At 36.8% G+C, this 12,776-nt stretch overlaps 1 protein-coding gene across 1 annotated transcript in view; it reads right to left on the minus strand.

The window, feature by feature from the left end:
• Nucleotides 1-558: 558 nt before the first annotated feature.
• gpc1b (glypican 1b) overlaps nt 559-12,776 on the minus strand; it is a 127,088-nt gene continuing 114,870 nt past the window's right edge. The window contains exons 7-10 of the mRNA XM_028473099.1: nt 9,017-9,145; nt 8,690-8,823; nt 4,938-5,113; nt 559-3,718 (exon numbers count right to left, since the gene is read on the minus strand). Of these exons, the coding sequence (XP_028328900.1) occupies nt 3,513-3,718; nt 4,938-5,113; nt 8,690-8,823; nt 9,017-9,145 (645 nt within the window). The 3' untranslated portion in view covers nt 559-3,512. The remainder of the gene's footprint in view (nt 3,719-4,937; nt 5,114-8,689; nt 8,824-9,016; nt 9,146-12,776) is intronic.

Here is a 12,776-nt window from a genome sequence, read left to right on the forward strand (position 1 = left end):
TTTTATAAAATCTAATCTAAAAGTAATTATTTTAAAAGGTATGACATTGTTATGAAATATTTAATTACAATAATAATTAAAGTAATAATTATTAATAATAATTATATTATTAATAATAATAATAAATAATAATTAGTAATAATAATTATATTATTATTAATAATAATAATAATAAATAATAATTATTATTAGATATTAAAGAATAATAAAACATATTTCATAATATTATTACCTTATTTAACAATTTAATGGCCATCTTATATATTTGTCTGTTATTTATCAAAACTCAAAATGTTGTTTTTATTTATTTAATTGTGACTCTTTTGGGCTTCCATACATGTGGTTTTGGTTGTGGTCATGATGTAAGGTTTAGTTACCAATTGTGTGTTAAAGTGTCCTTGGGCTCTGAATCTGAAGTTGCCTGAAATAGTAAAAAGACACGTTTGCAATGTGAGATTACTGCCAGTGCAAATCTTAGTGAGACCAACCATAATTACCATTGAACAGACTGGTGAGACAAACACAAACACACATGTAGAATCAGGACAAAACTCAAGCTGAAAATCTTACAATGTATATAATTGACACAAGGTTTCAGGTACAACAGCAAATGAGACATCTTTAGTTAATATTCAATCTCTTCCTGCTATCTATCTTAAACATGAGAACAGGCTCGTTGTAGAGTAATGATGACAATAAATCCATTTTATCAAACAAGAAACGTAAAAAAAAAAAGGAACTTTGTACCTCCTAACTGGCACCTTTCACAAATGCCTCTCATTCTTAACTCAGTGTATTTTAAAGCTGGATGTAAATGCATCGGTGCATCTTTACCACCTTAGAGACCAACCATGGAAGGATTGAGGTGTACAGGTGAGAGATCAACTCCATGGGCACATCCTCCTCCCATTCCATCTCACACTTAGCGGCGTCGCAATTACACTGTTTCACAAACAGCGGACATTATCCCAGGCCACACTTATCTGCATACACACCAACCAATAATCATCACTTCCGCATCGATTGGCCATTTTGCAACGTCTTTGTGCAGACAGTGCCATTTATTGGCCTCTTAAAAGTGCAGGTTTTTCAAAGTGGGATAGGAGGAGGAGGAGGAGGGGGGGGTGAGCTCAAAAAGCAAATAGTTGGGAGAGTGGCGGGTCGGGGGTTGTGCAAATTTCAGCCGATGACATTGTGAGGAAGTCACTGGAACCGTCTGGAGTCGCAGGTCGCCTTTGAACTGGAATGTCACCGTCACAGTCGGAGTGCTTTCTAATTCTCTAACGAGGCTGCATGTGTACTTTCACGTTCACACTTCTCTTCAGTGTCACAAATACGAGACCCATGTGGCGTGTAACCGCAGACTGCTCTTTAGTCAAACTCCGTCGAAAAAAAAGATTCCCTCCGACAACGATGCTAACATACAAGCTCTCACTGACCCCAACGTTTCAAAGGCAGTCACAGGCAGATTTCTTTATCAGGAACTAAACAGAAAAACAGATAAAAACACACTCACACAGAGACAAATGTTCATTATTAGACCCTATTAAAAAAGACCTCTTACTCCCAAACACATTATCAATGCTCAACCAGTAACTATGTCAAATAATCACTTTTATTCTTCCATCTATTCTTGAGTGCCCAGATAAATAGCTTTCAGTATAATTAACGATGTAACTATCTATCGTGAATTAAATCATATTGTCCCATGTGCACGGAAACAGATCTTAAGCACTGATATACCTAAAAAAAAAAGTCTTTGTTCGTTTTTCTTCCTGTCAGGAGCAGCCCATAGCGCAGATATCAATGCAGACTGAGTTATTACAGTAGTACGCTGAGAATGCTATTTTTGACAAATGAGCTATATTAATCTCCCATTGCTGTCAGTTTAACAACTCTGTCATACAGTTTTAGCCCAGTGCATTTGAAATGGTCTCATTTCCGTGACAACCGAACGAGATTTATATAAAAACTTGCTCGTTTGGCTCTTTTTCCGCTGTCAGTCCAAGACAAGTAGATGCACACATATTGTACATGCACTGCTCACAGCTTTCCTACATCAGCAGCTTGGCTGTGTCTGAATTTAAACGTTCTCGGCATCTGCAGTTAACATTTCTCTAGGAGTAGCGTGTATGCAAACAGCAACGTCCTGTGTTCCCATAACATTCCCAGTTTGGTTGACATGTAAAAAAGCAACAGTGTCATCTTGAAGCAGGAAAACTGTAAGATCAACAAAATGAATACATGGGTATGGGATACAGGGAGAAAGGGGCACTGGTATAAAGAAACTTGCTTTAAACTGAAAGGGAGAATTCATTATTTTGACACACGATGACATAAGTAGTTCGAACATACATTTTTTGGCCTATTGAAAACAAATAGAAGCAATGAGAATGCTCTACATTGTTGTGTTTGTTGTAGAATTAGCCGTACGCAAAGAATATGACAAAAAAACCCTAAGATTTTAAAAGGGGACATATCAAAATGTTTTTTTGTTGTTTGCTCCTAGTGCCCATATTCACAACGTGGTTATCGTCAGCTGTGAGGGTGATCCCTCACCAACATCTCCACTGCACACACACACAGCACTCTACGATGACATCTGAGACGTATCCTGGCTGAGCGTGTGCTTTGTGCACACCAGACACTGGTGTTGATGCTGTGCAGTGAGTTTGGAGGGATAGAAAGAGATCTAGCGCAGCTGGGGAAACAGGAGAGGAGATGTGGGGTTGAGCGGACACGTAGAGGGGGAGATGCACCGCAGTGCTCACACAATGGCCAATTACGGCTGCTGTAACAACGTACATGATGCAATGGGAAAAAGTGCTGACTTTAGAGTGCTTTTAAACGAGCGCATGAGTGATTTTGATGCTGTGAGGCTTAACGCATTAAGGGTTCCAGAGGATCATTTTCTCCAGATTATCCTCTTTTAAAAGTTATCATAGCGCTAATACTTGGTGTCTTCTACATATTTCCACTCATCATCTGTGTGGAGCATAATCTATTAGGGGCCTGCTAATAATAAACAATAAATAAATGATTAAACTCACGTAACATAACTAATGCAATGGAATCAATGCTTCTGAAAACCTCTGCAAAGTCACTTTCTTCCTCAATCTGAGGTGTCAACGCCGTCATACAGGCAACAATACACTGACTACACTATACTATATTTAAATGTCTCAGGTGCAGATATAATCTCAAATAATCCCCCCCAAAAATCAAAGAAAACATTAGACAATGCAAAAAGACCAGCTCTAATTGTGTCACATCATAGCAAGAATCTTAGGACCAGGGCAGAAGAAAAATACTAATGAATGAGTCGATTTTCATTTGGAAATCCAGAAACAAATGAAGTCCATCCAGATGATTTCTGTTGTTGTTCTTGTTGTTTTTTTTTTAATCTATTCAGTTTTGGTAACTAACTTCTCAACCCTCCCCTCTCCTCTCCTCATCTGAGCCCCAAAATCCATGTCCTAAACGCAGTCCCAGTAGGCAGCCTCCCAAGTCAATTACCGCCGCAGCAGCAAAAGGAGCAGTGAAAGCAGGAGGATGGTGACAGACGGGAGGATCTGTAGGGCTGAGGCTTTCACCTTCTTGTTTTCTGGAGGGTATTCATAGAGTATGGGTTGGTCAGTGCTTGGAACGACAAGGCGTGGGCCCCGTGAGCATGGTTCATCAGCGCACATGCCACTTCCTGAACCGCTGACATCGTCACCTGCAAGAAAGAGCGTCAAAACAAGTCTCACGCCATCGTAAAAATGTTTCAAATCAATTAGATTATTGACGTACACATAACCTCCGGTATAGCCTAATGGCGCGTACTCACACATGTGCACAACGCGCGAAACGTGGTGATAATATATGCACTGTGCTAACATCCTCCACTATAAATATGGCGGTTGGTGTTGGTCGAGGGGGTCGGTAGACGTCCCACTTTCATATGTACAGTTACAGGAGTGATTTTTCAAAATAAAATACATGGTACATTCATGAAAATAAAACACATTATTGGACTCTTTGCAGCCTGGTAGTTGGGAAGCAAAGCTTTAAACAATTGGTGTGAGTGGTTTATAGGTGAGAGTGTGTTTGTTGTGAACTTTTAGCCACGCACAATCTATTTTTGTTGTTTTCTTCCATGAAAATTTCTTGAAAATAGACCTGTACTCCAGTGCGACATGTAGTGTGGAATTTACAATAAACTGTTGCTAGTTTTTCAGTAGCTGGTATATTATTAGTTTTTTGCAATAAAAGTCATTGGCACTAACTATTGACTCTCTAATGCCAATAAGTGGACAAAGATTGTCACAGATATGTGAAAATTTTAATTTAGTATAATGTATAGACTCTAACCTTAGCTCTTAGTTAAATATATTAATTAAAACAACATATTTCAAGTCATATACTTAACAGTAATAATTACCACAAATATTCTTTTGGGACTATTTTTAGTTCTTTTTGACACATGTAATTTCTTTTGCTAATCAAATTATTATGATTTACTTAATATGATGACTGATTTGACTGACGACTATTAACAAGCAGTACAATGTAAACGGTCAAAATGGAAGCCCCATTTACTGTGTTACTGTAAGACAAAGGATCATGTCTTACATAATACTCCAGATATGTATTAAAAATACATATATTGAATGTAGCACAGTTTTCTGTGCTTTGTTTAATGGAGAAATACTGTAAGTGATAAAATTCACATTAGTGCATTGAAAACATTTTCCAAAAGATAAGCTAATTCAACCCAAGTGCTATAAATATTTAAAAGCAAGTATATTAAAGTGCTTTTATAAAGTCGTACAGCTGTTAAACCTACTTTTTCTGTCTTCACTTGAAAAAAAAAAAAAAATCCAGCTGTAACACTCACATTCCCTTAAGAAGCTTTAAATAAACAGTCTTTAAACGTCTCCAGTAACATCACTCACTGGTGTCCTGAAAGTCCACATCCTGGCCGTTAAGAGCATTCTTCAGACGATGAGTCATGATTTTCAGCTGCATTATTTGTTGCCTTATTGTCATGTCCGGTTTGGTGATGTCGATTTCCACTTCTGGGTTGTTGATCTGACTGGCTAGTCCATCTCCTATCACCTCAGGAAGATACCTGGATGAGAGAAACATGCAAAGACAAGAAAAGAGCTGACACTTCTCAGAAAATAGAGATTTCAAGGCTTGACAAAACATGTGCGATTGAAAATTGGCACAGATTTATTAATTTCTCAGTTACACAATTTTTTGTATCACATAAGAAAGTGCTTTATCTTAAACTCAGAGTAGATGCAGCATGAATCCCTTTAGTTTGCACACTCGTAGGCTGCTTTACACCAAGATAGTCTGGGATTCGGTCCAAATGAGTGCAGGTGGGTTGATAACCTCACCACCTTGGTTTGGTTAGGTTTGCGTTCACAATGCACTTTTGGAATTGCTTTAAACTGACACGAAAAAATCTGTTGCTTGAGTAGAGACTTCTTCTTTTTAAGAAATGAAGAAGAACCATGGCTTATTGATCCACAATAAAGTGTTGGTTAATTTTGAGTTAATTTTTTTTTTGGCTGGTGATCAGTCATGGTGCTGTGGGCCTCCACTGGCTTCTCTTTTTATTTTTTATTTTTTTGCAGACGCACCCTGATGTAACAGGCCCCTGCATCCACATCAGCCTTGAGCACTTACTCAATTACGCTTTCAAAAAATTCATAATCTGGATATAAGCTCCAATTGACTTGGGGTGTGAAAAAAAAAAAAATTCACAATATATCAGTATTTTTGTGTATTTGTGCACTATTTCAGTGCTTACAATGCTTTCAATGCGTTGCAATGGTTACTTGATGCACTTGACTTTATGATGGCAAGTGTGTAATGCCTGCAATATTTATGTATGCACAGTCATTTTATTTTCATATAATCTGTTCTAATTATGTTGTCATGGTTACTTTAAGACTTCTACGCAGTAGTTTCAGTGAAAAGAAACTTGATGCACTTTATTTTATGATGGCAATGTGTAACACTGTATTTTCTTTTTTTCAGTGAAAATGTGCAAAAACACTAATAATAAATAATAAAGAGGATGTTTTGCAGCAAATAGTTTTGACTCAATTTGTCCTCTGAATGATCAATATCTTCTGATGAACAGATACAGCAACTTGATTTTTCATCTCTACGTTTAATTTTGATATTAACTGGGTAGAATATCGTGGTATATCGCGATAATATCGTATCGCGACCCAAGCATCGTGCTACATATCGTATTATCTTATTATTATTATTGTATTTTTATTTTATTTCGTTATTATTATTATTATTATTATTATTATTATTATTATTATTATTATTATTGTTATTGTTATTATTATTATTACTATTATTATTATCTTGTTATTTTTATTTAGTTTGCACATATTAGTCTAACTACTCTTATATTTATGTTTATACTTATTTTTGTATTTATTTTTCTTTATTCTAGTTGATTGTTATTATTTAATGTTACACTATCTGAGAGAGCACAGGTCACCAAAACAAATTCCTCGTGTGTATTCATACACTCTTGGTCAATAAAGTTGATTCTGATTCTGATTCTGATTGTGCAACATCCTTGACTGACTTGCATAGATCTTTTTAAAATATTTAATGCATACGTCTATGTTTTTATGACAATATGATTAGACTGATTTTTTATTAGTATTATCCATCTTTCACATGAGGATAAGGCAGTGTTTTTTTTAGAATTAGTTTTTGATCATGTGTGAGCTCAGATGTTATTTTTCTTTTCTAATGCATTTTAGTTGAACTAGATTTATATTTGACAAAGTCAACTAACATTTTTAAAACTGTACCTGTATTTCATCCATTGGTTGTTCTCATCCACTACTGATGACAGTATGTCCTAAAAAACAATGCCAAAATGACATTTCTGGTGTTTTCACAGATTGAAAGTTGTGCCAAATCAATGGTAGATGTTGATATTGTGGCTTCCACAGAAACACCCGAATATGGCCAAAATTTAATGTCTCGCAGAGTGATGTCATATCACAGGGAACACCATAATCAAACCAAAACAAAAATGTGAATTGATCCAGCGTGACCGCTGCTGCTACGGTCTCTAGCTAGTGGGCGGGATAACACTACAGGCAGGATGACAGCGCAAGAGACGATAAAGACATTTTCTTTTGAGGAAAAATGACAATTTTTAAAAGATGGGAGACCAACACCTGAGCTACCAGACCTTCAGAAAAGTTAAAGTCAGAACATTGTTTGTATTTTCCACAGTGAAAGGAAGGCTTTGAGGATGCGTCTCACTGAGGCTGTTCTGAGCAGTTGCAGTTGTTGTCATTTTCTCCGTGTTTCTGTGCTTCCAACGCAAATAAGGATGCACTGCCGTGTCATGAGATATATCTTATTGGGAGAGTATGGAGGCTATATTGAATAATTGTTTATGTTTCTTTAATGGTGTTTTACGATGTTGATTTTGTTAGATTAACACTTGTCAGCAGAAACATGAAATTGTCATTGGTGTGGACCAGTGTTGGGAACATTACTTTAAAAAAAATACGTAGTTATAGTTACTCACTACTTGATCCAAAAAGTAACTGAGTTAGTAACTGAATTACTCTATAACAGGGGTGTCCAATTCCGGTCCTCGAGGGCCACTATCCAGCATGTTTTAGATGTTTCTCTCTTCCAACACACCTGATTCAAATGATTAGGATTGTTATCAGGCTTCTGCAGAGCTGAATGAGGAGTTGATCATTTGAATCACGTGTTTTGGAAGAGGGAAACATCTAAAACATGCTGGATAGTGGCCCTTGAGGACCGGAATTGGACACCCCTGCTCTATAATAAAAGTAACTCATTACCAAGGAAAGTAACTATTTGCATTACTGTTAAAAAAAGTTGCTATATGTCAAATCATTCTGATTTTTTTAGATGCGTGTGTCGTTGTGAGGTGCTTCATTAAATTTGAGTTGCTGACAATGGATGTCGACAAAGTCTTCACTCCTGGATATAATAAACACTTCACATGTACGTTCTTGTCTTTGACCACAAGTAATTTAAAGTAGTGTTTGTATCACCACCTTAAAAAGGACAACTTTTCATCAGACTGCTCCACGCTCACCATCTCTGCTGATTCATCAAATCTGTAGTCTGTGTGTGTGTGTGTATGTGCTGTCACAGTGTAAAAACACTGGCTCTGATTGGCCTTAGCCAATCATAATAGCTCACCTTGTTTTTAACCCACCTCATCACTACAGCTGAGTAAGAAGCCAGGGATGCTTTCTGATAACAGTTTATTCAATCAATACATGTAATGCAACGCATTTGACGTTCAGTAACGATAACGGCGTTGTAACGGCGTAAAAAGTAATTAGGTAGATTACCCCGTTACTGAAAAACAAACGCGGTTATTTTAAACGCCGTTATACCAAACACTGGTGTCGACATTGGTGGTCTCGATTTGCAACGCCCTGCCTACCCCACCCTAGCGCTCACGGCACGTCACTGGGTCTATAGGACAAAGGAGGGACTTACATTAATGTATATGAATGACCACTGACAGTAGACCATAGTAAAAGACAAGTTATGTGTTTTTTCGCATTTCAAAAGAATCATACATAAACATAGATTTCTCAGAAACTCCGGATATCAGCTTTAAGTATCACATTTGGTCATGATATCCAATCCGTACCTGGCCCGGTTGATGCCATTCCAACACTTCTCCTCGGCTCCGGTTCCAGTAGCCACTCTGTCACTGCAGAGGATTCTTGGTAGAGAGACCCAGTATGACTGCATGTCTCTCAGTCTTATTGTTACATCAGACACCTGAGGTAGAGGCACATTTATCAGTCAAAAACTTTTACTGGAGAATAAGAAAAGTCATTTCCGAGTTAATTTCCATGCAAATGTGATACAAACCCAAAATAGTTGAATTGCTTCAATCTCACAAGAAACGATTATAAATTGCCTCGATTATCTTATCAGTAAGCAATGACAATAATGTAGAATCACCACGAACCAACTTCTCCATTTTGTTGGCGCCCTCTCCCAGGCTGTCTTCCACTGTAACCTTCCCTCTTTTTAAGATTTCATCGACCCCCGTGCTGCTGGTTCCTCCCTCCCTGAGAGGGCCACACGCCTGGAATAACTGAGAACGCACATAAAAAAAGGACAACAAACAATATGAGAGCAAGCAGTAACAACAGAAGTGTAGAAAAGGTAAACCGGGCTCATTTCCACTCATTTACTGACAAAATGATATCAATAGCTTTGAAAACCACCAGCGACAGATGTGATGAGCTGTTTACATAACCTAGGAGTCAATCACAGTTTTTGCTTTTGTCAAAATTATTTACAGCACAGAGAATAGAACGAGTCCCAAAGGGGATTACGTTTTTTAAACGGTGCCCTGGGAATGATGTAATATCGCAGTCAATCTGTCAACCAATCTGGACTGCTTTTAGGCACCTTGTGGCTTTGAGCATTCACACATCATGATAAAATAATCCTGTCGAAGCCTTCGGTGTCATTTATTAGCAGAACACATTTCACAACAGACTGAATGATGCACACAAATATGTAGTTGGCTTTGTTGAACTGTGGGTGCCAAAACGACAAAACTGCGTTTGGCCGCGATTGATAGAGGAAGCATTAAGAGAACGTATGGATTTGGACATAAAGGGATTATGCAAATAGGAGCTCAACCATGAGGATTAACTAAATGTCTCTCAGAAATCCAGGCCAGACAGTTTACCTTACTATATATGCCCTATTTAAGCACCAAAGTAGGTTTTATTGTCCTAAAACTGTCCTCTGACAGGCTCAGTGTAATAGTTTTTAATTTATCATAATCATCAGTCATTTTAAAAACTTGCTGCCAGTTTCTCTGAAAAACAGATAGCAAGTTCATATTTGGTCTTTTGCTTCTTTTTTCACAGACAGTTAAATCACGAATATTCTGCATTTATCATCAGTACAGTATCAATAGATGGGTTTCCATTACCCTTAGAAATGCATAAAATCTAAATAGCGCAATAATAACTGGTAATGGAAATGCCTGAATTTTGAAAGAGCACTCAAATATCGCTAAAAAGTTCAATGCTTTCATGAGGAGGTATTTCAAATGTTTCGATATTGAAATGTGTCGCTAAAGCACTATGGGAACACTTTTTCCGACACATGACCACTCCTCTCCGAGAAAACATGATGCGGTATTTGTAAACAGAAGAGGAGACTGGGACTGTTCTCAGCATTATACTTTACAATTATTACTGCCAGATTAGACGTGAAACAACAAAGGAAAGTGGAGTGTTACAAGGAGGTTTGGAGCAGATGCAGAGTTTGCAGGGGCGGGAGGGGCATTGCCCCCCATAGTAGTCAAAAGTTTGAATTACAGTTTTCCCAATTTTTTATATAAATTTGTTTTCATTCCTTATTTGTGAAGTGAAACTCGAGACCTTCTCTCTCTCTCTCTCTCTCTCTCTCTCTCTCTCTCTCTCTCTCTATCTACCGTATTTTTCGGACTATAAGGCGCACTTAAAATCCTTTAATTTTCTCAAAAATTGACAGTGTGCCTTATAATCAGGTGCGCCTTATGTATGAAATTAATATGTCAAAATGTTTTAGTACAACTTTGGTAAACTATGACGCTGCACCACGCATCAGGGCTACTGTAGTCAGACACCTCGTGGAGTGATATGTACCAGTACTTTGCTTCAACATACTGAACTGAAAAAGTGAGTGTATTGTTCTTGTGTTAAACCTAGGGATGTAACGATTCACTCAACTCCCGATACGATTCGATTCACGATACTGGGTTCACGATACGATTCTCTCACGATTAATTTTACAAAATGGGACTGTATATAAATGACTGAAAAATATTCCTTTATTTTTTTTGGGAAAATACTATACTATTTTTCATTGTCAAAAGAATCAGTTGATAAACTATTCAAAACAATGCAATTTAATTAAAAATAAATCTTGAATGAAATAAATAAAGGAATAATACAAATGAAGAAGAAGCTTATTATTTAAATTCTGGTTCTATAGTAAACAATACAAAACTGCATAATAGTTCTTTTTCTTTTTAAAGTGCAACTGAAAATGTATTTTGTGCCTTAACAATTGGACTTAAAACAGTCATTTTATGGTATTTAGGTTCAGATATTTGTTTGGACAGCAGAGGGCGCTGGTAACCCAGTGGTTGGTTGGCATGCAGATATTTTGCAGTGTGAAGAAGAGAGATAATTGCTAGCAGACAGAGCTAATAGAGAAAACGTGGACTTTTACAGATATTCACGTAATATTATCAGATATTATTCGGTGCTAAAGGGGTAATGAATCATTTATGAATATGTTTAAGATAGAAGATGGCCAGAAAGAAAGTATAGCAGATTTCGCTCGCCGCCAACACTTCTGGGTAGCGCCCTCTGCTGGGTTTAAAAAAGTACTGCAGCATCGATGTGAATCGTTATGCCTATGAATCGATTTTTAACTTGCCTTACGATTAATCGTTACAATCCCTTGTTAAACCTGAACAATGTTGAGAATTATTGTTAATGAGTTGAATAAAGTTTGACTTATCAGACTATTTTGTTTCGCTTAATGAGCCTTAATAATAACAATAACAATAACAACAGACCGGTGCGCCTTATGTATGAAATTAGACTCGTTCAGACCCATTCATTGATAGTGTGCCTTATAATCCGGTGCGCCTTGTAGTCCGAAAAATACGGTATATATGTATATACCCCGCTAATGATGGAGAGTAACACATAGCCAACCCACGCTGAAACACAATTAAAAGTTACACTTTTGCTGAAGTCAAATGGCATCTAAAATGCGTGAAAGACTTCATGTCGTCGGCGCTTAAAATCCGGCAGAAACCGTGAAAAAACATCACATTTCACCGTGTCCATCGCCTCGGGACCACGGAGAGAAAACCGTCCACGTCCCATCCTTGCCAAATTTGAGCACTTTCAACAGAAGATCCAGGTTAAAGTAAGGGTCGGGAACTTAAGGTACGCAATTCGGCATGAACGATCAATTCCCTCGGGACATAAAACGAACGTCGAAAAACCCGTATCCTATCTTTAAAGAAAACCGACAGAAAGGCAAAAATTCCAAACTGGTCGTAGACAAGCTTTACATAGATGCCAACTGTTTAGGGACTTAAACAATCACCCCTGGCTTCTACTGAGAAAGACAAATCTAAAAATAATAATAATAATGAAGTGAAAAAAACAAAAAAAAAAAAAAAAAAAACACAGGTGTTATGTGAGTTAACATTGAAAGGATAATTCTCCACTCATGGTGAAGCTAAGGTAGCATTATTTTAAAAAAAAAATTAAATAATATATATGTTGTATGTGTGTGTATGTATATATCTGTACATTAAAAAAAAAAAAACAAAAGAAAAGGCAAATAAAAACAATAAATACATTTAAAAAAAAAAAAAAAAAAAAAAAAGTGTGTATGTATGTGTGTGTGTATGTGTATGTATACATATGTATGTATGTGTGTGTGTATGTGTATGTATACATATGTATGTAGTATGTGTGTGTATGTGTATTGTTTATATATGTGTGTGTATGTATATGTATGTGTGTGTTATATATATAGATATATATATATAGTATGTGTATATGTTTGTGTGTATGATGTGCATGTATATGTATGTATGTGTATGTATGTGTGTATGTATGTATGTGTATATAGTATGTTATATATGTGTATGTATGTATGTTATATGTGTATGTAGTATATGTGTATATATA

This window comes from Gouania willdenowi, chromosome 17 (assembly GCF_900634775.1).
Source record: "Gouania willdenowi chromosome 17, fGouWil2.1, whole genome shotgun sequence".
NCBI lineage: Eukaryota > Metazoa > Chordata > Actinopteri > Blenniiformes > Gobiesocidae > Gouania > Gouania willdenowi.